Genomic DNA, 25,967 nt, shown 5'->3' on the forward strand with positions numbered 1-25,967 from the left:
ACACAGGCTCACTCTTTAGTGAGGGAGGAAAGCTAAAAACATACACACACACAAAAATAAAAATAAAAAAAAAATCATTAAAAAAAAAAAAGTACCTAAAGGAACTTGTAGCAAGTCCAGCCTACATCAAACCCCTCCCCACCCACCCATCCTAGAATTAACCTCAGACCTTCCAGTTCAAACATTCACATAAACGTTACAATGGGGTTGAATAAAACAAGTACCTCTAAGCAAAGAATATTCATATGAAACTACTAGGAAAGTAAAGACGACCCCCTGCTCACTGAAAGAAACTCCCAGGGCATCCAGCCCCTGTTCAGTCATGGGTAAGGCAAAAGAGGTTTGGCTGCTTGGTGGGCAAAGGTGGTGTGTAGGGACATGTGCCAAGGAGAAAGACCAAGCCCAAAGGAAGAGGGCTGGAGAAGGAGGCACGGCCATTGCGTTAAGTGACATGCTTGGGCTCGTGCATACCTAGACAGGCTGCTCTCCCCATCACCAGCAGCCCAAGGGATGGGTGGCGGCTTCTACCACTCTATGGCTTTCCCACAGTATCTGAAGGGGCTGCCAACCCTGTGAGATGGTCCGCAGACACAGCTTTTGCACTTGTGAATGCAATGCTGTTACTTCACAGTTACTTAGGCCACAGAGAAGGTCTACTTCATTTGCTTCTCTGGCAAGAAACACCCTTACCAAGTTTGGTTTTTAGGAATGAGGTGAGTAGGGTGCCAGGAACAACAAGAAGAATCAGGGGAGGGGAGCCACCAGAGGCTGAATGCTCCCTATGGCTCCCCTACCTGCTCCAGACAATCACCATGGCAATGAAGTCCATGTGCACAAAGAAAAGTGGCATTTCTTGCCAGATCACCATGATCCAAAGGGGGATTTGAACTAAATGCAGCAGCTTGGCTGTGGACCTTTCTTCTTTTTAAAATAAAAAAAAAAGGGGGGTTGGGGAGAAACTTTTTTTTTTTAAATGTTAAAGCTACATTTGTTTAGGCCTCCCATGACTGAACAGAGTACTGGGGAGCTGCCCCCTTTTGTTGTTTTTCTTTCTTTTTTTTTTTTCTTCCTTAAGCAGCAAGTCTAGGGGAAGGTAAATCACGGCGGATGGGCTCGAAGCTCATTCTGGAGTCTTTGGCTTATGTGGGAGAGGTATGCATTCGCAGGTGGCTGATCAGGTTGCGCTGCTGGGTGAATTTCCCACCACAGAGTTGACATTCATAAGGTTTTTCTCCTGAGTGGACCCGCATATGCTCTGTCAGTCGGTACTGCCGGGTGAAGCGCATCCCGCACTCCTCGCAAGCGAAGGGCTTCAGCCCCAGGTGGCTGCGCATGTGCCGCGTCATGGTGCCCCGCTGCGTGAACATCTTGCCGCAGATGTTGCAGGGGAAGGGCCTTGTCAGCCAGTGAGTCTTCTCGTGCTGCCGCAGTGTGGCCGGATCCTTGTAGCTCTTCTCGCACACCGAGCATTTGAAGGGCCGGGACTCGGTGGCATAGGACTGATTGGGGTTGGACAAATCCTCGGCTTCGTCCTTGCCACTGTAGGTGCCTTCCTCCTTGATATAAAGGTCTTCCTCAGTGTGCGTCTCCACATGGGCGTTGAGCTGCTCAGAGCTGGGGAAGCCTTTGCCACAGGGGATGCAGACGTACAGGTTGTCACCGTAGGCCACCGGCTCAAAGCCCTCCTGCCGGTAGACATAGTTGGCACTGGTGTGGCCACCGCTCTCGCTCTCACTCTGCCCACTGTCATCGCTGTTCTCCTTACCGTTTTCCACCTCCTCCTTACACGGGTATGGCAGGTCTGCACCAAAGGCTCCCACCAGGCTCCGCTCCATCGACTTGGACAAGGACCCCAGCAGGATACCGTTGGGCAGCCCTTCGTCGTCCCTGTCCTTACCACCTTCCTGCCGGTCAAAGGCATTACCCTTCTTGATCCACTCCTTCCTGCGAGACGCATGCCGGAGGCCCTTGCGCTGGCTGCTCTCCAGCAAGGCGTGGTGGCACTCCTCACTCAGGTCCATCTCCATGGGGTCACTGCTGTCCGCCATGCTGTGAGGGGCTCCGACTCCAGACTCGTCAAACGATGAGGCACTGTTGGCTGCGGGGGCTGAGGCAGATTGGGGAGAGCCGTGCTGGCTTTCGCTGTGCTGCGTGTCGTCGTGGGAGGCTGCCATGGGGAGCGAGGGGCTTTTTTTGGACAGGTCAAGGCCTAGCTCCTGGTCACCAGTACTCCCATTTGCACTGCTGCCCCCACCACCATTCTTACTGGCTCCCCTGGTTAAGGAGTGACAGTTCTCTTGGTTGGAGCTGCTGATGAAGACCTCGTCATCGGAGAGCTTTCCCTTTGACAGCTCCTTTGAGTGCGAGCCCTTCAACCCCTCATTTGACCCTGAATAGCGAGCTTGGATGACCGAAGCAGTGGCAAGTCTCTGACTCCTGGCAGACCTCCCCATGCCGAGGCCGCCAGCCTTGCCGAAGGACTTGCCGCTCCGCTTCAGCTTCTTTCTGCAGAGAGCTGCCAGGTCGTGCAGTTGGAGGTAGCTTGCTGCGGTGAGGAGAGCATTGAAGTTCTGTTCACCGGGCTGGTCAGTCGTTAAGAGCTTCCCAGTATAAATAAAGTCCAAGATCTGCCGGAACACGGTGGGGTTCACCATGTCTGTGTCCAAGTTAATCAGGTTGTCATGCAGGACAAGGGATTTGAAATACATGCTGCTGGCTGCCAGGATGTTCTTGTGGGCACGGAACAAGGCATTTTCTACCACAATGATAACGTCACAGAGGAAACCTTTGGCTCGTTGCTGGTTCAGCTGCAGTAGCAGTTGTTTGGCATGATTTGGCAGTTCCATCTCCACCTTCTCTTCCTTTCACCTTCACCTTACCACCTGCAAAACAGGAGGATGAGAGGTGTGAACCTGCTGTTTCCACTCCAACAAGTCTACCTTTAACAGACTGGCTTAATAGGATGCAATTTGTGTTAGGCTTCACACTGACTAAGGAGCTCTGGGCTCATTCAGCCCTGCAAGCTGTGATCCTGCTTGGAATACAGAGAGAAGTGTTTCCCATGCTAAGACTTGATTTGAGTCTTTGGGGAAAAAAAAAAAAAAAAAAATCAGATCTGGAAAGATCTTTTCACCAAAGTAATCATCCTTAGCTGGAATTATCATGCCAAAAATACCAGCAAGCAAACAATAGTTAGGTACAGAGGGAAAGCAGTTTCTCCTCTCCTGCCCCAAATCTGAAGGGAGGATGAGGAACAAGAAGGAAAAAAAAAACCATTAAAAAAGAAAAAGAAATAAAAAGGCAGCATCTCCTTCACTGCCATTTGCGTATCTGAGCATGTAAAATAATTAGCATAAGCTGCAGCTTCCCTGTTCTGCCCTGGAGTTTGCTCCTTGGCTCTTACAACACCTACCTTCATTGGGGTTGGGAAAATGACATGGAGCAACTAAATCCATTGAAGATGGAATTAATCACACTGAGGTGTGAATGGGAAAGCTCCTTCAGAGTATGAAAAGCTGCTTTCAAAAGCACCCCCTGGCAATACTCAGATCCCAATCCAGTGGCTTGAAGGACAAGAATCATCCCTGACCTGGCTGAAATTTAGGATACTAGCTAAACCCTACCCAATATCTTCAAGACTCTGAAGCTGTTTTCTTAAGTAAGTTAATTCTGCCACCCTGCCTTTAGTTTTGAAGGAATTTTGTTTAAACTGATAGAGCCAAATACTGCATTTCAAGGCTCAGTCTCTCTGCCCTGAAGTACTGAGAGGAAGCACTGTGGTGACCTCTCAGACATGAAAGACATGACCATGCAGTTCACATCTTTCACAAACAGGACTCCCTGTGTATTTCAGTGCAGCTGTTTTGCAGTAGTATGGACTGTAGGAAGTATATAGTTTGAGGCATATCAGAACTACCTGAAGCTGCACATTGGGTAGGTAGCACAATACATAAACACTACAATTTAAATCTGGGGCTGCACTCAAGAATCCATGATCAATATGTAAACTTTGTCTGTTTTTTGTCTTAAAGTGCCAACTACTACTTGTCATGGACATTTGTCTGTTGAAGTTGATTTAAAACAGTTTGAGGGCCACAAAGATGATCACAGGGCTGGAGCACCTCCCCTAAGGGGATAGGTTGAGAGAGTGGGAGCTGTTCAGCTTGGAGGCTCCAGAGAGAACTTATAGTAGCCTTCCAGTGCTTGGAAGGGGGATACAGGAGAACTGGGGAGGGGCTTTTTATAAGGGCTTGGAGTGACAGGACAAGAGGGAAAGGCTTTAAAATTGAGGAAGGCATATTTAGACTAGAGATTAGGAAGAAATTCTTTACAGTGAGGGTGGTGAGACACTGGAACAGTTTGCCCAGGGAGGTTGTGGATGCCCACTCCCTGGAGGTGTTCAAGGCCTCAGATCATCTTTGTGGCCCTCCTCTGCACTCACTCCAACAACTCTGTATCCATCTTACACTGGGGACACCAGAACTGGATGCAGTATTGGAGGTGGGTCACACAGGAGCAGAGCAAAGGGGATTATGCACTGGGACAGAATTTTGTAGCCCCTGTTGAGTGTGCCAGCACCTAGTTCAACATCCACACAGACCTCAGTGGTTCCTCACCTTGACCCACAGCTACAGAGGCTGCTCTCCTCTTCTGTTCTGCATTGTTTCAGCAACAGATGGGGACCCAAGAGGCCTTTGTGCACATCAGTGCACTCTGCTCTCAGAGTTGGCTGGCATTAGAAAGGGTGGCAGCCAACAGGAGGAAATACAGGCTTGCCATGGTGCTAGTCATTTTTCTTCTCCATCTACAGCATTTCTGTCACAGAACCTCACTCTGCAGCATCACAGAACAGTGACATAGACAGGAATCACCACTGTTGAACAGTGCTGAGGGCTTTAAAAACCCCTTTTGCTGCAATGAGTTACATTGGAGCTGCAGCACACAGGCAGTGTGTCTGGGTCTAGTGGCTTTCCTCCGGAATAGCTGATGAAGAGGAAGAAGCAACAACACCAAATAACCACTTTTATCTAGTCAGCCCAGTAAAAGCACTGACTTCTGGATCACTGAGATACATTGATAGGGAAAGGCAAAACCATGGCTTGCAACATAACCCAGCATCTCTCTACAAAAATGCATCCTGCTCAGTGACAGAGGGAGACAGCTGCTGCTGCACCAGTCACTGCAAACAGAACAGTGCTTTGCAGTGTGTAGCACACAAAATCCCTGGATAGGGTGTTTAGTGTTCCATGAAGGAAGACTAAAAGAAAGGAAAAGAGGAAAGAGGAGGACAAGGGAAAGAGAGAGGGAAGAGGACAGCCAATGTGTTTTGCCTAAGTATACTAATAAAAAAAAGTTACTTCAATCAAAGGGAGTTTATTTCCCGTTCATTTGGCACCTGCAGTCTAGAAATCTGTGTACATTTGTCTAAGGCTTTGCAAAGAGTCAAGGCTTGCTGCAGCTACTTGAGGGGAAATAATTTTTACATTTTTGCTACATTTTTCTTTTATTTTTATTTTTTTCTTGCTGTCTTGAACCCAGGTAATGAGCCTGCAGGGGAAGCCCTGCAAACAGGTAGAATTACAGTTCTGCTTTTTACTGACCTTCATAAGGAAGATATGTTGCTATTAAACCTTACTGTGTCCTGCAGCATAAAAATTAGCATAGGACAAGTTGTTTAGGTTCCCTTTGTTTATCTCAGATGTCATGTTTTACAGGAAGTTCAGCAGGACAGAGTTATGAGGAAGGTTAGCACCTCTAGTAGATTCTGAAAGCAGTGATCAGGGTTGAGCTCTATAACTCTGCCTATTAACACTGAATTTGTTAGCCTAAGTCTGATGTAGATTTAGCAACCCCAACAAAAAAAATGTAATGGAACAAAGCAGCAAAGCCATGAGCCAAGCTGAGAGGCACATGTTTAGAATTTTGCCAGAATTGCCCACTGAGGGCCTTTACTAGGACAGCAAAGTGGGTCAGAGAACACACCTTTGGCTGTCTACCTCTGCTGACAAGGGCTTTATAGCATCAGCCTGCCTTGTGTATCTTGTGCAGTCCTGAACAGAAATAAATCTATTCCAGGTATTTTCCAGAGCTGGCCACTAACACTTCTTAAGCATTTCAGAGGTGGGGGAAGAGGCACACGCAGCCTTAGAAAGGCTATGCCACAGTCATTTGCAGAGACTGGCTCTTAACAGCCCCTGGACTTTTGGGTAATATCATCACCACTAGTAATGGAAACGAAAACCTTCTAAAAGCCTTGAAAAAAATATCAGAGTGGTTTGTGGTCTTGTATCTCAGTATAAATTTAAGAACCCTTCCTTTTCTGGTTTCTGAAATAAAAAAAGATAGAAAAAACCCAATCAACAAACCAAAACACACTCCCAGTTCCTGGAGTCCTGTCTCAGAAAAGGCTCAGATGCATTTCTAGGAAAAATCCCAAACCCTAGAGCTCAAGAATATGCAGACATCTGAGTGGACCAGCAGTCTCTCATTGAATCTGGTGTGCAAAATTTCACTCCTTTGTATTTAAAGCAGGATCACAGAAGGCTTTGGGCATTAGAGATTTGATTTTTTTGTTTGTTTGTTTCCTAGTCATTCAAATCACAGCTTTCAGAGGAAGGAACCTGCTCAAATATTCTTGTGCAAGTAGGGAATGAAGGAGGACTGAGCCTCTCTACTACCTCCACCATTACCCATGACACCAAGACACAGCACATGCAAAGACATGAAAAATACAGGGCACAAATCACAGGATACAGCAACGCTGCAAGCAGATGGCACACATCAAACAGAGCTTCGCGAGCTGAGAGTCGATAGCACCTCCCACAGCCACACCGCCCCAGGAGCTGGGTCCCTGTGAGCTGCTGTGCCCAGCCCGAGGCACGCTGGCATCCCATGGGCAGGAAGGTTGTGCAGAGCACGCAGACTGCTCCGGGAGCTGGACTGCTCTCACTACAAAGCAGGAAAAACTTAATTTGCTCTCAATTTCCACAAAGACTCGGGATGTCACAGGAAATTAGACTGCAAAAGTACAGGAGAAGAGGAATCCCTTCACCCCTTTAAATATTATAAAAATTTATGTTTTCACTACAGGTTTGATTCTCTGTCATATCATTAAATCTCTTCCTGAAAGTAATTGTTGGATGAATGCTAAATGTGTAATCTTAGCAACCTCTGGCAGGAGATGCTATTTGATTTCGTCTCTTGAGTTATAGATTGCAGCACATGAATATTGTTTACCTTTTAAGCAGCAACACCAGTGAAGCAAAGAATCAATCAAAAACAGATCTAAGGAAGCACTCATTTCACGTAGAGGATTTGTGGATGGATGAGAAGGCTAGACACCGAGCACCTGAGCAGTGAGCTAACAGTACTGCAGATAAAAACCAACAAACAGATTAGATGGGATGGAGCAAATCAGCTGCTGTTAAGGCGTTAGCCTGGTGTGCATGTTACAATGGACCTAGGAAAAGACAGAGGCCTGCTTACTTTATTTCTTTATCTTCCCAAGCACTTGTGCAGCACTGAGCAGACACTGCAGCAGTGAGCAGAGGGAACAACAAGACAAAATTAAAATCAGTTGTTTCCTACTTTGCTCTTTGCCACCAATTTACTTCTGGCCCTGAAAGCACTGTGTCCAAGCTGCTACTACTTATGGGTGAAACTAAACAGATGACTTCTGTGCCCTTCAGTTTCAGATGAACTAACTTTTGTAGAGCACCTGAATACCCCACTGGGAAGAGAACTTCATTGTTGCTCATCTGATCTTCCTCTCACCGCATCACAAGAGAACCAATTTCCAGGGTTCTCCTGAGGTAGCAGTGTAGCGGGCTTTCATGGCCACTAACCTTCCCCCCAGGAGCTGCAGCTGGCAGGTTGTTAGCCCATGCCTCTTCAAGGTGTTCACACTGCAGAGCAACAGAGGCATAGGATGGAATGCAGGAACTCTTGTTACCCCATATGGTTCCCTATCCCCAGCGCCTGTGAGCAAGCAGACAGCAGAACTCAGAAGCAGAGGCAAGATCATGCATTCAGCACTGGCAGCGGAGCAGCAAAAGCTCTGCAAGGTGAGCTCAAGCAGAAAACACAATGCGGCATCCTTGTGTTTTTCTTCCACAGGAATCTCTCTCACTTCAAAATAGGTAAGGGCAACACATCAAGTTACTTGAGGAGAGGTCTCCAGAGCCGGGGAAGGGAGAGAAAGCAACATGCAGGACAGAGCAGGATGTGTAGCTGATGCTGCAAGTGTAGACATGGAAAAGAGGAGGAGAATGAGGGATCATTTCGCAGAGGATACCGCATCAGCAAACTTTAAGTGGCCTTTGTTTAGTTTGTTACATTCCAATTAGTGCCAGGCAGAACTGCCCTCCCTCTTCCCTGAAGCAGCTCCTGCAGGAGTGCTGCAAGAACAGCTCAGCTTTGCTTATGGACACAAGCACCTGCTGGGTACCTCTATGCGGCAATGTTTGGGCATTAGGTACCTGGACAATACATGCTCAGCTGCTACCAGCTCCTGGCACAAAAGGGAGAGAAGAAAGAATCAGATGATTTCCCAGTCCCCTCTCTTTCCTGGTCTAGAATAACGTGTAGAGCCTGTCATGGCTAGACTCTTCTCTACTGCATGGGAAACCGCCCAGGGAAGGGGAATCTCCATGGGTAAAGAGGGTAGGGGCCCTATGTGCATGAAGTACTAACACCAGGAGAGCAAAGTGATTTCTAGTCAGTGCAAGGCTGTAGCAAAGCAGGAACACCTTGCTAAACAAGCTGAGACTACGAGCAGTAGAATGCAGATTAACCACTTGGTTGCCGCTTACCATGCCAGGTACATTGGGCTAAAGGCACCTCCATCCAGTGCTGCCCGACGTGCCAGGTACATCCCATGATGTTCCATTGAAATCACAACAGGCCATCAATAGAACGTGGCTGCACGGATGCAGAATGGAGAACCAGCAGGGACGCTGTTAAATGCAATTAAAAGACTGCAATCAAAATGGAAAGGTACATTTTAAAACGGCCACCTGCCTTAAACACGAGCTGCCAGAACGACCTCCCCTCCACCCTGCTCCCCATGGCTGCTGAGCTGTGGCGCAAACTGAGCAGAAGGCCTCTGCAAGATTCTTGATAGCTCGCTCTGGCCACCTCCACTCAGGACTCCCAACAGCACTGAGCTGCGAGGGGACCACAGCAGATGCCAGGATATCTGCACCAGCTTCCCTCTGCCCAGGAACTAAAGCAATAAATATCACCACTTAGAAACGGCTCCACAACAAGCAAAGCCTGGCAATGGAGCTTCATGGCCTCGCTCCTCGCACACATGGGATGGATCCTTTGTGTTGTCCCCTTCCCTGGCTTGCCTGGAAGTCCTGCTCTGCTGGAGATGTTACAGCAGAGCCAGGCTGGGTCCTTCAGCTGTTGTTAAATCACTGGTGCAAGAAGATATGAAGAGGAAACACCGCAAAGCCTGTCCCGGTTGTGATCCTTCACTGATCGCTAATCTACATTCTTGGAGATTCAGACTGAGTTGATTCATGGTGAACTGCAGCTGGTGTGAGTGATGCAAACCTGAACATCCTCCCTTCTGTGCCCAAAGGAAAAGATGACAACTTTCCCACACCAGATCCCCTCAGCTTGTCAAGCCCAATGTATCCTCTGCAGTGCATTTCCTCCTTCCCCCAAAGTTCCTCTCACCAGCTCCAGCAAGAGGAACAAGAAGGACAGTTCCAGGGTAAATGTTAAGCACACATCCCTCTCTACAATGGTGACACTGCCCCAGTGCAAAAACAAACCACACACAAGACGAGAAATAAGGCCAGAGCTTCACAGGGGTTTTAAATAAGTTTTTAGACCCTCATGATAAAGTGAAAGTTCTGCAGGGCTCTTGTCGCATTGATGCCTGCATGACTTCAGCTGTGCTGCTGGAATCTTACCTTTAAAAAGTTAGAATACTGACCAAGAGATCTCAGCCTCAAAAGGCCAAATTAAAAAGCCTTACAATAGTTCATGTATTTGGATAAGAGATAACTTAAAAGGAGAACACCAGCCTGGGAAATAGACAGTGTCTTCAGGACAAGCACACCGAATGTATGGAGATTGCTCTTCATTCTTACTGGACATCTGCTGGGCTCAGGTCCAGGACACTATCCCCATCATTCCCACCTGCATCCTCATCCCCACAGTTCTCTAACTAAGTCCCTCTCACACAACTAAGAGATCTTTTGTATTCAGAAGGCCCTGTTTTGGCTTGCTATAGGCTGAAGATTTGAGGATCTTGCCAATACAAGGAAGAAGTGAAATATAAGTAAGTGTTTGCTTACTGACCTGGGCTGTGCTGGGCCAAGAGCATTTGCTCAGCTAGGCTGCACGGGCCAAGGAACAGGCCAAGCCACACTTCAATAGCCTAAAACTTTAAGCTTAACAGGCCAGAGCCCCCAGGATCTGGAGTTTCCCAGAGCCTCTCTCTAAGAGATCACAGACTCTAAACTATGAGCAACACACTACTGGCTGCATCTGCCGGCATCAGACTGCAAAGCACACAGCAGTACTCAGCTGAATGCCGCATAAAGGTATTTCTTGGACAGCAGCTCAAATGCAGATTTACACCCAGATTACAGCAATTGTACTTGCTACCGTGAAGCAAACTCCTCTCCATAGCTGTATTTCCCCTCTAGCGCAGAGATTAGCAGAGAACTCCCTAAAACAAAAGTGTTTCCTACTATTAGAACATCACTGCAGTCAGAAATGAAGCTTCCTGCCAATTCCTAAGCAGAGATTTATTTTCAGTGCTTACACGAAGCCTAAGACTACCTAAACCCTTTAGTGGAAGGACAAGAGAAGAGGCATGGGTTTTGCAGATCTTGTCAAGCAGAGCCAGGCACTAAAAATTCCTGAATATCTGCAGACAACAGTTGATCTCAGGAACACAGCAGTGGCGCAAAACAAAGCCTCAGAAACTGGTAAGCAGCAACAGCCGTTGGGTTCTGCAGTCCTGCAACAACTGAGCAAGCTCACTTCCAACTATACCTGCACTGGAGGTAGTAAAAGCAGCTTTGATGTCCCATGCTAAGCTAATGACTCCTTAGTGTATTAAGATACCCACAGAGTCAGCAGTGTAGCTCAGCCCACACAGGAGGCAGGATACCCTCTCCACCCATCCACCAGTTGAAGTCCTTTGGTATGCAAAATTCCTGTTTCCCAGCTACCTTTGACCTTGATGTAGGGAATTCTCCCTTTACAGTGCAAGAATTTAGGACATGACTAAGGGACTGTTAGTACCTTCCAGCTAATCCTAGAAAGTTTGAGGCAGATCCCACAACTCTATTAATTACACGGAGTGTGAAAATGCTTCTGATACCTAAAAGCTTGGGCCCTGCCCTTCAGTATGGGAGGTCACAGTTGGCATGGGGTGCACAAGTTGGCAGCTTCATGCTGAGCATTGCTCTGGGGCAGCATAGTGGAAAAGAAGGAATGTCATGACCCTTTCCCAACCAAGACTGCCTTAGAGCCCCCTCCCAGTTGCAGCACTGCTTTAGGGCTCTGAGTCACCACAGTCACCACAATCTGATAGCTGGGTTGTGACATGCAGCCATGCTGGAGCAACTGCATGGCCCTTTCAACTATCCCTGCAACTCGGCAGGGATCTCCAGAACATGGATAAGGCAGACAGCTGGCAGTGTTAAATCCACTAGCAACTGGCTCAGACCTTTAGTTACAGAGTTTGTTGGAGAAACAAGGCCTTAGAGTACTGGGAGAAACGGGCAAGGGTTTGTTAAAGATCCTCCCAATTGGCTTGCTGATTTTTATTTCTTGTGTGGAGTCAGCAAACTTTTCTGCAGAGATAAGCAGCCTGCACAAGAGCATCTGCATGCAGAACACTGCTAACATCCAACACCCAGCTCCATGCTGAGGGATGCAGGAAGGACATGGATAGCAACAGCCTTGGAGCAAAATGCCATCTCTCACCTCATGGCAGACAGCAGTGAGCACAAAGCAAACCCTGCTGTCTCATCCTCTTCTACAAGACAGAATCTCATTCCTTATCTCACCTGTACCTTACAGCAACAACAGATAAGACATACACAATGCTTCAAGTACAGCTCCCTCCGTACTTCATCCACTTTTTTCTTTCTTCCTGCCCAAGAACAGTCCATTTGCTCAGCCCTGTGCTTCCGAGAGAGCTCTCTAAGCTTCACTTGCTAAAGTCTGGCAAGCAAACTACTGTTTAAAAGTCAGTCTTGACAGTACCCAGACTGTGCTGCCTGCCTGACACCCCTCCAAATTGGATGCTGAACTGATCAGTCTCATCCCTCATTTGGTCCTCTGCAACCACCAGAAAGTGTTTCTGCAACTCTGACCCTGGAAAATGAGAGGGTGCCAGAAAGCCACTATTGCTAGTAAGAGTAGAAGACCTTAACAGACTCAAACTGTCTGCACTTCATCCAGATCTGTCCAAGCTGAAGATAACCTAAGGGGAAAAAATATTCCTTTGCTGCCTCTCCTCAACCACTGTGTCTCATTTTGACTGTTTTATTCCTCTGTCGTCTTCACTTGAGACTTCAGACTTTGTTTAAACTCAGCTGACAGGCTGCAAGAGCTGACACTCCGCATATCCTTCCAAAATCCACCTTTTCCCAGCACGGCTCACATCCTGCCATCCTTATCTTGCAGCACTGCACAACAGTGGTCCAGGGCTGCAGACATCTCATCTGCTTTCAGCCAGCCTTCACCCCAAAGGCAGCCCAGCGAGGCCATGGTTTGTAGAACACTTTTCTACAATCCAAAGCACTAGATCTGGCTCTTTTCCTCCCTTACACACTGTTCCCATCAAGGTCAAGGATTTTCTGGCAGCCCTCAAAACATGCAAATTACAGGCTCTTGTCATGGATCAAGACTTAAAACATCTCTGCATTAAAAAATTTTAAGGGGAAGAGCAAGGCAGAGGAAAAGGTTCTGTTGCCCAAGGTTGGGGTTTGAAAAGGGGATTGGCAGCCTGTGCTTCACCCTGTCATCTGAAGGCTCCTCAGCACAGTACCCTACAAGTATTTTACCCTGAACCACATACACAGCCCAGAGCAAGGAACCAGTGGCTCCCACATCCGTTCCAGTTTGCTCAGCTTCTAAATCAACAGTGCCAGAAGGCAAGGCAGCACTATAGCAAATTAGCACCATTCACAATTTGTTGAAGTTTCTGTTCCATTGTTTGTTTATTTAAAACACTCACACAACCCTCCCGAGCTTGCTCTCTGCTGCCATCACCCAAACTCCACGTTTGTGCTCTCAGAGAGGCAAAGCAAAGGCAGTGGATTAAACTCATGCAGGGCAACAGTCACTGTGCTTTGGTTTTGCCCCCTCACTACAAGCAGGACAAAGGAATGCCCACACAGTTCCGCCTGGAAGATCAAGGTATCAAAATCCTTACTCCAGCTCTAGACTTGGAAAGTTTTGTTGAAGAAAAGAAAGAACCACAGGCTTGAAAGGATGCAGCACTAATAAAACTCGTAGTGCTAATGCTGTTTATGAACATCCAAGGGATAATCTGCACCTCTTATCAGCCCACAAGATTGCAAGATATTTAAAATAGGAAACATCTTACTTCATAAAGCACAGTATAAGTTTGCAAAGCACAATATTTGTGGTAATAAATAACAGACAGTGGAGCAGAGAGAGGTGGCTGTAGAACAGAATCACAAAAGGTTAGGGGTTGGAAGGGACCTGGAAAGATCATCCAGTCTGACCCCCTGCCAGAGCAGGATCACCTATACCAGGTCACACAGGAACATATCCAGGTGGGTTTTGAATCCCTCCATGGAGAGGGAGACTCCACAACCCCCTTGGGCAGCCTGTTCCAGTGTTCCATCACTCTCACAATGAAAAAATTTTTTCTCATGTTTCCATGGAACTTGCTATGCCTCAACTTCCACCTAGTGCCTCTTGTTCTGTCATTGAGCATCACTGAGAAGAGCCTGGCTCCATCCTCTTGGCACTCATCCTTTACATATTGATAAACATTAATGCTAGGAAATGTACTGCTAGGAAATCAACAAGCCTAGTTCTATGATAGCCAGTTTGGTAGAAATACTTCTTTTAGGAAAAACTTGTATTTTTCCACAGTTTTCTCAGGCCTGGAAAATGACTACAGGTCCCATTTCTTTCTGAGCTCTGGGCAGCTGTGCTGGGGGCTGACTGGTTGTTGCAACCTGGTTTACTCTTTTGCACCAGCTGGGTTTTATTTTAAGAGGTGATTTGGGAAATGTGCTAAGCTTTTATTTGCACTGGAGAAATTAATGTTTTAACACAAGGTGATCACAACCAAGGTGATTTTAGAGAGCTGTAGTAGAGTCTTATCCTTCCCTTAAACAGTCTAACTTGCCAGCATGAAGCAGTGTGCGAGCAACAATTCCTCTACAGACCGTTTCTCTCTATAAGCACTTAGTGCACAAAGAGCAGCCTATGCTGTCTGAGCAACTGCTCACCACTTGCATCACACAGCCTAACAAGGCAGCTTCTCCTTCATTTCTCTTGGTTTATCAAACATGAAGCTCTGAGCTGCTGCATGCATAGTTTAAAGGACAGCACTGCCCCCCTCCCGTCTTAATGTCCCCTTCCCACCACTTTAGGGCCCTTATTTACAAACTTTTCAGGTTAGTTTCTCATGCTGAGAAACACAAGATAAAACACAAGAAGGATGTGGATCTGTTGGAGAGGGTCCAGAGGAGGCCACAAAAATGATCAGAGGGCTGGAGAAGCTCTCCTATGAGGACAGGCTGAGGGAGTTCAGGCTGTTCAGCCTGGAGAACAGAATGCTCTGGGGAGACCTTAGAGCAGCCTTCTAGTACCTGAAGGAGGCCACAGGAGAGCTGGGGAGGAACATCCTGTAAGGGCTTGTGGTGACAGGACAAGTGGGAATTGTTTGAAAGTAGAGCAGGATAGATTTAAATTGGACATTGGGAAGAAGCTCCTTACTATGAGGGTGGTGAGACACTGGAACGGGTTGCCCAGAGAAGTTGTGGATGCCTCATCCGTTGAGAGAATTCTGATTTATGAATGCTCTAAATGTTTGTCTTCTGGCTGCTGACAGACAGCTGCACCATCTCTGCTAGCTAGGTTGAGGGGTTTTGGTTTCTGGACAGGCGAACAACTCAATACCACAGTTACCTCCATCAGTCTAACTACAGTAAAGGAAATGATGAGATTGCAACCTTCGGATAGAATTCTCTGGGTGTCACAACAATTACAGTTTTATTCTTCAGATAACCCATGGTTTACCAAATGTTTAAATACTCAAGCTTAAGGATTTATAAGGCTAATCACTTTATATTTGTCACCCAAGGAAATTGCTAAGCAATTTGTGCATTTATTTCTTGTCAGGGAGAAAAAAAAAAAAGCCTGTGAGAGCAGAGCAGAATGGATCACTCTCCTCCTTTCAGCACTATTTAAACCATCTCACTGGTAATTATTCTCCTCAAGATGGGTGTGGGGGAGTGAAATGCTGGAGTAGATTCTATTTATAGAAGATAACCTTGGGAAAAACAGGAGATACCAGAGAAACAGGCATGAGGGGTGAAGTTGTGACAGTACTGACAGCAGCAGCAGACACAGGTGTACCAGGTGTCTGTGCCAGAGAGCTCTGAGAACACAAATGTGGCCGCACCTCCTGCAAGATTTAGGCTTGGCTGGCAGGTTTTGGAGGCCCTCACATAAGAATTCACAGAGATAATTCACATATTTAAAAGCCTGAGTAAAGAGTTTAATAAACCACCCCACACTCAAAGGCTATTTTAAATGCTTGCTGGATCACTTCCCATAGAGCTCTCCCCTCTCAGCAAGGAAAGCGGTTAAAGAATTAAAACAAAAAAAGCCAAACAAAACCAAACCAGAAAAACCAAATGAGCCCAGGACTGAAACCTCTGCTACACATCTGAAACAACTCAGCACTTTTATAGCTACATAAATAGGATCAGAACCCAGGCAGAGGAGTCTTACATGTACAAACCGCTGCTACCAGCCACAACAAACGTTGATACTACACCTGGGACAGGAACTGAAAAAATAAGTCTTACATCCTTACAACTTCCAGCAGAGTCCACTGAGGTAACAGCATCGAGAGACTCCCAGAGGATGCAGAGTATGTTTAGTGAGCTGTGTTTGGACTAAAACCTCCCTCTTGGCACTGTGCATTTCCAAACACCTGCATCTACCAGCCACACACAGTTCTGTCCCTGAGAAAGGCTGACTAAAATGTATCGTTATGTCACAGTGCAGGTGCTCCAACACACATCCTGAGGCTCAGGAACCTCAGATATGCCTCATCAGCCATAGAGATGCTCTGGTGCTATCCAGTCTCACAGTATATCAGAGGTTGGAAGGGACTTTAAGAAATCATCAGGTCCAACCCCCTGCCAAAGCAGGATCACTTAGGGGAGTCCGCACAGGAACGCATCCAGATGGGTTTTGAAAGTCTCCAGAGGAGGAGACTCCACAACCCCCCTGGGCAGCCTGTTCCAGTGCTGTCACCCTCACTGTAAAGAAGTTTCTCCTCATGTTGAGGTGAAATCTTCTATGTTCTAGTTTGAACCCAGTGTTCTTTGTCTTATCACTGTGAACCACCAAAAAGAGCCTGGCCCCCTCCACTTGACACCCACCCCTCACATATTTATAGATATTGATGAGATTCCCTCTCAGTCTCCTCTTCTCAAGACTAAACAGCCCCAGGGATCTCAGTCTCTGTCATAGGGGAGATGCTCAAGTCCCCTAATCATCCTCATGGTTCTCCGTTGGATTCTCTCCAGCAGGTCTCTGTCTCTCTTGAACTGGGGAGCCCAAAACTGGACGCAGTATTCCAGGGCAGAGTAGAGAGGTTGAAGAACTTCCCTAGACCTGCTGGACACACCTTTCTTGATGCATCCCAGGATCCCATTGGCTCTCCTGGCCACAAGAGTACATTGTTCTTCCACCCATATTCCAAGGTCTTTCTCTGTGGAGCTGCTTTCCAGCAGGGCAGCCCCTAACCTGTACTGGTGCATGCTGTTATTCCTGCCCAGATGTAGGACCCTGTGCTTGTTCTTACTAAACTTCATGAGGTTTGCCTGCGCCCAGCTCTCCAGGTCACGTTGGATGGCTGCACAGCCTGGCGGGGTGTCAGCCAACCCCCCCAGTTTTGTATCATCAGAACTTGCTGAGGGTACTCTCAATCCCCTCATCCAGGTTGCTGATAAAGATATTGAACAAAACTGGACCCCGTACTGATCCCTCAGGGACACCACTTGCCACAGGCCTCCAAGTTGATCCTGTGCAATTGATGACGACCCTCTGAACTCTGTTGTGAAGCCAATTTTCAATCCACCTCACTGACCAGCCATCTATGCCACATCTCCTGAGCTTTTCTATGAGGATGTTATGGGAGACTGTATCAAAAGCTTTACTGAAGTCAAGATACATGACACCTACCAAAAAAAATAATGATCCTTCCACAGTACACCTGGGGTTAATCTATTCCCTTACCCAGGCATTTTTTTGGCAGGCACCTCACACACAGAGTGTGCTTAAACAGCAGGAAAACCACCTCAAAACCCCAAACCATGTCAACTCTCACAAAAAAACTGAGTAAGTGGCATAGGTGGCATCCTTCTTACCATTAGGTATCCTCCATCACAGATGCTAGCACAGGTCCAGAGGAGGGCCACAAAAATGATCAGGGGGCTGGAGCATTTCTGCTACAAGGACAGGCTGAGGGAGCTGGGGGTGTTCAGCCTGGAGAAGAGGAGGCTCTGGGGAGACCTGAGAACAGCCTGGCAGTACCTGAAGGGGCCTACAAGAAAGCTGCACAGGGACTGTTTGCAAAGGCCTGCAGGAATAGGACAAGGGGCAATGCTTTGATATTACAGAAGAGCAGATTTAGGCTGGATGTTGAACAAGTTCTGCACCACAAGGGTGGTAGAACACTGCAACAGGTTGCCCAGGGAAGTAGTTGAGGCCCCACCCCTGGAGATATTCAAAGTGAGGCTCGCCAAGGCTCTGAGCAACCTGATCTAGTCAAGGGCGTCCCTGCTGACTGCAGTGGGGTTGGACTAGAGGACCTTTGGAGCCTTCCAACCCAAACCACTCTGATTCTCTGCTACCTCAATGTAAGAAGCCTGATAATAATCCCAAATCCCCAGCCCCTTCCAGACCAATCGTTACAGACATGGACCCATTCCAGACAATTCAAGTCTTATACCAGGCTACGAGCTCGTTTAATCTTGTGCAGGCAAGAAACAGCAGAGATCTGCCTGCAGAAAAATTAAAAAGTATCTGGTAATTCATCAAATTGATTTAACACAGCCAGCTGCACAGGAGAATGCTGGCCCAGGCACAGACAGTCCCCACAGCATGTGCTTGCTTACAAACAGGCAAGGTGCTTTGGCACAGCTACCGCATCCTTTGAGAAAGTTGGTTTTGACATGTTGGGAAAGGACTTGGATTTTCCAGCTGCTTTCTGTGGAGGAGGCAATTCAGCAAACACAGTCAAAACCTGCAGCAGACACCACTCTCAAATTTGTCTTCATTATCTTCTAATTTTCACACAGCTTTCTATTACTTAAAATAGCCAGGGGAATTAAAAAAAAAAAAAAAAGGTGCTGATGGAATTCTTCTTGTTTCTAAAAGCAGAGGAGAGGTCAGAAAAGAACTGCTGTGCAATTTGTTCTTTCTCTAGCTGTAGCCATCAAAAGTGCTGGGATGGGGTTTACTGATCACATTTTCCCTGTTATTCTCAAGCCAACAAATCAGAGCCATAGAATGGTTTGGGTTGGAAGGGACCTCCAAAGGTCATCTAGTCCAAGCCCCCTCCAGTCAGCAGGGTCATCCTCCACAAGATCAGGTTACTCAGAGCCTTGGCAAGCCTGACCTTGAGTATCTCCAGGGATGAGGCCTCAACTACCTCCCTGGGCAACTGTGCCAGTGTTTTGCCACAGAACTTGTCCCTAACATCCCATCTAAATCTGTTCTTCTCTAATTTCAAACCATTGCCCCTCATCCTGGCAAAAACAAAACAAAATCCAAAAAACCCAACAACAACAAAAAAAATTTTCCCAGTTAGGAAAAAAAAAAACAAAACAAAAACAACCAACCAACCAAAACCCAAACAGCAAAATAGATCCAACATTACAGAGGATGAGGCATTGCACTCTCTTTCAGCTCATCCAAGTCAGGGACACATGTTAAAGGTTACATCTTGCCCTCTTCCTGCATCAGCCCGGGCCTGGCTCAGCCTTACAGCCTCATGGTCCTCAGGGATAGTGCAACAGAGCAGGCAGGAGAGCACAGCCAAGGACCATCCACAAAGCTGGCTGTAAGCCAAATCCTAGGTGTCAGAGGCCACACTACTACCTGCAGATTGTGCTTCAAATTCCAAAACATCCTCCAGTACTGCTACTGCAAATAGGTGAAAGCTGGAGACAGAGGAGCAATGAAAGAAAGTTCTTCCAAACTATTGCTGACACTGCCTAGTGTATGTGCAGTGGGAAGATAGAGCAGAGCTGCACTCAGACCGGAGGAGCTTCTCTCCCATAGAGAGGGGGACAGAAGGGAGCACTTCTGCCTGTCTTTGGGTTTCAAATTCTCCTCTCTCATACCCCAGTCTACACAGTCAGAAGTGACATCAATGGCAAGCTACACAAGATGCTTCCACTTTGTAATAGTCTGTTTCCTCCCTTGAGAGCAAGAATGGAAGTTTAGAGGTTCTCCTGAAAGTCTTCAAAAATGCAGCAGAAACTGGAATCTGCTGAAGGGGTTGTGTCAGCAGATTCTGTGGGTAACAAGGTCTCCTGAAACAAAGCACAGTAAGTGTTTCTGTCTGGACTTGCCAAGAGACCTGAATGCAAATACACCTCCAGGAAAATGAGGGTGGACTCTGGTGGCTGCCTCCTCCTCATCATTTTTCTTTTTCTTCAATCGTGATGAAATTCATTACAGCTGCATTTCAGCTGAGGTTCTGATTTACATTTCCCAAAGCAGGCAGGGCAGGTTTGGAGTTTATGTGCTTCCTGAAGAACTAGGGAGCTGCAGAACCTTCCCCAAGGGGTGCCTGCTTGGTCCCCTCACTCCCTTGACATGTTTGCTGTCACACAGGCCACTGGATTCCTTGCCAGTAGGCTTGCTCCTTACAACCAGGCAGCCCCACATTCAAGCATGCCAGTATTTTCCTTGAAGGTATTTACAGTTTACTTTTTAGTGCTACTTTAAGTTCAAAGGGGCTAGTAAAGCCCCATTAAGCCATTTACATCAAACTGGTTAGTTAATTATCCTGTTGCAGGCTTTAAATTAGCAATTTATAACCCCTTCCCTAGAAATGCCAGTATCTGGGAACGACTCAGCCAGGACATTTTGCAGGGTGCAGTTAAGGAATTTAAAAAAAAAAAAAAGAAAGAAAGAAAGAAAGAAAGAAAGAAAAAAAAAAAGGAATCCACTAAACCCAAACACATCCCAACACAACACAATAAATATCTTCAGTTTTTGGCTGGAAATAGTGTAACTCTGAGAGAATCCAGTAAGGGACAGGAGTGAGAGAGAGCCCACCACGGGCTCTACCCAGCAAGGGTAGGGAGACTGCTTTAGGCTCTGCCTCTGCAGCAGCAGGAGGCTGTGGGCACACACAAAGCTGGCTGGGGAAGCACCACAGCTAGATGAGGGTGATGCTGCCCTTACAGTGAGATTTTCTGCTCCTCGATGTCATCAGAGGTATTGCACATTCATATTTACAAAAATGTGCCTGCCCACAAGGAAGGGCAACAGTTGGAGGGTTTTGAAGAACATAGACGGTTATAAAGAGGGCCAGGGGTTTTGGTCAGCACCTCTGCTCAGCCATGCAGACAAGGAGGCTCTCACCACACTGCAGCCATCTTTCAGCTTAGGGTTACCAACATTCAGATTTATATCCCTTTGCTGCAAGGGTCAGTGACCTGCTCACAGTGACCCTACCCCACGAGCCAGGTGGGGCTGGAGCAGCAGAGGCTCCATTCCCAGGATCTTCTCTGCCAAAAACACTTTATTTCGGAGAAGGAGAATTTGATGTCCCCTCAAGGTCTGGTTAGTCCAGTTCACCCCACTGAGAATTCAGAGCTGTTATAAAAGGGAATAATAACCAACTTTCCCCCTCCCCCCACAGATACCTAACTGCCCAAACTGAGTCCTGGAGTAAAACATGCCCTTAAGCCCTCCCCCTTCCTTACTTCCACCAGCTCTTACCAGTTCTGCAATTGGCATACTGGATTTTTATTGGCAAATTCTATTTAAAATAAAGATGGGAGGGCAAGACTGTCCAGTTGCTGCCATACTCACACAGCAACCTATTAGGTGCAGGAGCAATCTTGGCCCAAATCCTGGAAGCCAGGACCAGAACCACCAAGCACATAAAACCTCCCCAAGAGCTGGAATCCATGGAAAGCAGCACATGGATTGAGACAAGGCAAACTGGGAGATTCCACATGAAGATCAAAAAAGGCACACAGAGAAGTTTGAGAGAAACTTTCAACTCTATCTAAAAGAGCAGACAGACAGATGGGACTGAGTTTTGCAGGGTCTCTCACATTTTTTTTTTCTCCATCTCAATACATCCCCTTTTCAATGGCAAGAGTTAAATATTTCTGCCAAACAAGTGTCAGATTAGCCTAAAAAAAGGGAGATAAAAATCTAAGCAAGTTAATTTCTTTATCCTATGCAGCCATGAGATTTTTTTTGCCTATTTCACAACACATTTTGGGATGGAGGAGCAAATGGGAAGAAGAGAGGGAAAGATTCACTCAGATTTCAAACTGAAGAGACAAAATATCATTATACAGAATCTGGTAAGATGATATCACTTTTATGTGACTTATTGCTCTAAATAGTAAGACAGAGGCCTTATCATAAAAAACACAGGTAAACACAACATAAAATCTAAATTATCTAAAGGCCTGGAAAACCCAGCCCCACACATAGATGGCATTCTCTGAATTCTCTGCCCTTGCTTGGGAGCAGTTACACCCGAACCATCACTCAGCCCAGAAGCTGTTCTCTCCTGCTAATCATGCTGGAATCACACACTAAGGTAAAAAAGTTCAAATTCAAACCCTGGGCTCTGAAAGAGCCCAGTGCTACCAGCCCTCAGGAGTGCAGAGTATTAGTCAATCATGAAATAATGTGAAACTAGGCAGGAAGAAGCAAGGAAAGCCCTCCCGTGGGGGAAATGGGAGGCTTTCCTGCTCTACCAAAACCTTCCGTTCCCAAGGCATGCAATAGCCAGGCTGTGCCTACAACAGGTGTGTCTCCCTAAATACCTCCCATGTCACACTTGTCTCATGGACACAGTCCCGTGGGATTATATTAGTACCAGTGCATACCAGCTGTAGCTACCCACAGCAGGATCCTGTAACTCCTTGCACGGGGGGAGCTGCTCTCCAGGGCATGCAGAGTCCCTTGCCACATGACTTGCTGGAGACAGACAGCGACCCTGTGACTGTGGCTTCCCAGCATTTGTGCTCTGGGGGCTGGACCAGTGCAGGGACAATCAAAGGACCTTCTCCAAGAGCAGAAACCAGGCACTGCCAAGAGAAAGTGAACGGAGGGCTCCAAGTATTCTTTCCCCCCTCTTCTGCACTTATTACCAGCAAATTCTCTATGGATTTATGTCACAGACACTCTGAAGACCTCCTTTAAATACAGAAGATGCACAGCTAACGGAGCAAAGTCCACTCAGCCATTCCCAAGCAGCAAATGCTGACAGGGTACAAGGCAGATATGGCCAGTGCAGGATGAAGGCAGCACAGAGAGTGAGCCTCATGCATCTCTAAGACAGTGCAGGAAAAGACACCCCTTGGCAATTGCAACCCAACTCTTCACTATGCCTTGGAGGATATTAGTTGCTGGCCTAAGCAGCTGGAGGAGCCAACAAGAAAATTTTAGGGCAGCAAACACATTAATGGCCTTTTTTGTGTCACATCTTTGTAACTGGCACAGACAATATAAAGAAATGAGCTACTTGGTTGAGGTATAGCTCTGCATCACAATACAAAGGTATTCTTCAGCATCAAGGTCTGCCCCCATCTCAGGAAAGGCACCTTGTAGTACTGAACAGGGAGCTGGAGCACCAATGGAAGCAAGAAGCTGCTGGCCAATATGTGTGGCCCCACAGGGCCCTGTAGGATCCTTCTGTCTTATTCCTCCTTAGTAGCCCCAAGTGCCTTCATTCTCCAGCAAATCCTTGCAACAGCTTTTAGGAGAACGAGCACAGAAGTAAGAATGCACACAGCAGTCTTAATGAAAAGCCTAATTTGTGAGCAATCTACCATATCCATAAGCTATTCCACTGGTTAATTAACTCAAGATTCCCAGGTTAGAGCACACATCAGGTTTATCTGCTCTTCCCTATAGCAAATAGCTGCAGGCATCACAAGCAGCCATCAGGGATGAAGACAGTGCTAAGCTAAATGTTCTTCCAAAGTGGCATAGGTAGAACTTTTTCAAACCCTCTCTGCTTTCTAACCCTCTTGAGGGCTGAGTGATACAAGTAGGTTCAATGAACCAAACTCATCAATCCAGCACGAGTTGGGAGCAATTCCCACATACTCTACATCCCAGCCATCAGTTCATCCCACTGGCCATCTGTGTTCAAATGAATACAGAATAAAGTCATTCCATGGTATTTCCCCCTCAGACAAATGAGCAGAATTCCAAAGCTCCCAAATTCATCTGCTTTTTGCCAGCTACAGTATTGTTAACTTCCCAGCCACTTAGCAGCCTGCCTGGGAAGAACAGGGAACATTACACATTATTCTGAGATCTCAGAACAGGGCCTGCCATGTCCTTCTTGTGCAACCTCAAATTAAACCACAAGAGCAAGTCTCTGTCCCCAACAGATTGATGGAGGCCCAGCAGCACACAGGACATGCACTTCCAAAACCTTGGGAATAAGCAACACATCTGCTGCATAAACAATTCTTTAAGAAGTTATCAAAAGAAATGCCCCACATTTAGTACCTGAATACAATCATTCATTCACTCATTCATTCACTTCATTTTCCCCAATAAAAACTGCAGACTTTGGGAAAAGCAGGCCTATGAGCAACTGCTCCAGATCATAAAATCATAGCATGGTTTGGGTTGGAAGTCCAACCCCCCTGCAGTCAGCAGGGACACCTCCACTAGATCAGGTTGCTCAGAGCCTTGTTGAGCCTGACTTTGAATATCTCCAGGGATGGGGCCTCAGCTACCTCCCTGGGCAACCTGTGCCGGTGTTCCACCACGCTCATGGTGCAGAACTTGTGTTCCTAATATCCAATCTAAATCTGCTCTCCTCTCATTTCAAACCATTGTCCCTCGTCCTGTCACTGCAGGCCTTTGCAAACAGTTCCACTGCAGCCTCATCGTAGCCCCCTTTAGATACTGGCAGGCTGCTCTAAGGTCTCCCTGGAGCCTTCTCTTCTCCAGGCTGAGCATCCCCAGCTCCCTCAGCCTGTCCTTGTAGCAGAGGTGTTTCAGCTGCCTGATCATTTCTGTGGCCCTCCTCTGGATCTGCTCCATCAGGTCCATGTCCCTCCTGTGGTGAGGGCTCCAGAGCTGGATGCAGCACAGGTGAGGTCTCTTCCAGAGCAGAGTAAAACATACAGAGGGAGTTTCCTGTATCTGAGTGTCACATCACAGCAACTACAGGAAAAGCCATGGCAGTGCCATGCCAGACCTAAATGTGCTTTTGCTTATTTATTCATTCAGATAGCATCCAATGGTAGAGGAAGGGGGAGGTGTTAAATCACAGTAATTTAAAGCTCCCCAATGTTAATCTTGTTTTACATTCACAGGCTAGTTGTCTTCATAAAGGATGAGCAGTGGCTGGTAAATACAAAGTCACTGGTTTGCAACTAAATGCAATCTGCTCCCAATTTGGTATTATACTTGCTAACCAGAGAGCTGCACTATCTCCAGTTGAGACATTTCTCCTCTTTACAGGTGGTTATCTAGCTGACATTTTTTCCTCTTTTTATTATTTTAATAAACAGCCAACACTTTTTATTAGATATTTTATGCCTTCTATTTAGACATTTTATTTTTCTCATTTGAATTATACTGCCTGAAAAGTCAAAGTAACCATCCACTGAGAATGTTCTGACTTCATTTTTTTTTTAGCAAGCCTGATGAACATTTAAGTCCAAACATGTTTAACATTTAAAACAAACTCTTTAATAGAAGTGAGCTGTAGCTGATGATTTCAAACTGAATTCTCTTTGCCCTGTCCTTCAAAATCTAGAGCTACCAGATATTTGCCTCCATTTTATTGAGTTCCTATTCACCAGCTTAGAAAAGGAAAACAAGCACCCGGAGTTTCTTAAGCTGTCACTGCTTTCTCAACTGAAATCCTTTTCTGCATTAAACTAAAAACAAAACAAATAAACACAACACACACAAAAAAACCACAGCTAAAAAATAGTAAAATTTATCTGGGCAAGCTTCCAGGTCTCCCTGCAAAAGCAGCTCCATCTATCAGAAGCCCAGGACCTTCTTACAAACTCTTGTTCCTCATGCTTAGGGACAGGCTTTCTGCAGTGGTGCCTAAAGACAGCCACACCTAAACTTACTAATATCTATAAAAACTGTGTAAAGCAGCTGTTGCAATTCAAGCAATTATTTATTCTTAAGTATTAAAAAGATTGCTCAGTCCCGTAGCTTTTAGCCACTACATCTCTGATGCACCTGCCTTTTGCTCAATATCCCACAAATATCTAACATCAAGACTACTAAACCACAAACTAAAATAAACAGCACTGGGGAAAGCAAAACACTTGCACACCACAAGGCTAGAGGTAGGAATCCATTTCCTACAATCTGCATTCTGCTTCCCTTTCTACGGCACAGGTGCTGAGTGGCAGTGAGTGTCCACATTTTGTTTGGTAATTTAATTAGACATAAATCTTCCACACATACTCCCCCCTCAAATAATTATATATAGGAATATATGTGCCAAATGT

The 25,967-nt window shown here is 46.5% G+C and overlaps 1 protein-coding gene across 1 annotated transcript; it reads right to left on the reverse strand.

Annotated features, from left to right (window-relative positions):
* Positions 1-1,139: 1,139 nt before the first annotated feature.
* On the reverse strand, positions 1,140-2,846 carry HIC2 (HIC ZBTB transcriptional repressor 2). Its single transcript, XM_054392882.1, has one exon. It carries the CDS (start codon positions 2,844-2,846, stop codon positions 1,140-1,142), a length of 1,707 nt encoding a protein of 568 aa, XP_054248857.1.
* Between the last annotated feature and the right edge of the window lie 23,121 nt (positions 2,847-25,967).

This window comes from Indicator indicator, chromosome 26 (assembly GCF_027791375.1).
Source record: "Indicator indicator isolate 239-I01 chromosome 26, UM_Iind_1.1, whole genome shotgun sequence".
NCBI classification, from domain to species: Eukaryota; Metazoa; Chordata; class Aves; order Piciformes; family Indicatoridae; genus Indicator; species Indicator indicator.

Excerpts from the sequence above, each read along its gene's own strand:
- HIC2 (XM_054392882.1), bottom strand. The coding sequence starts at position 2,846 with ATGGAACTGCCAAATCATGCCAAACAACTGCTACTGCAGCTGAACCAG.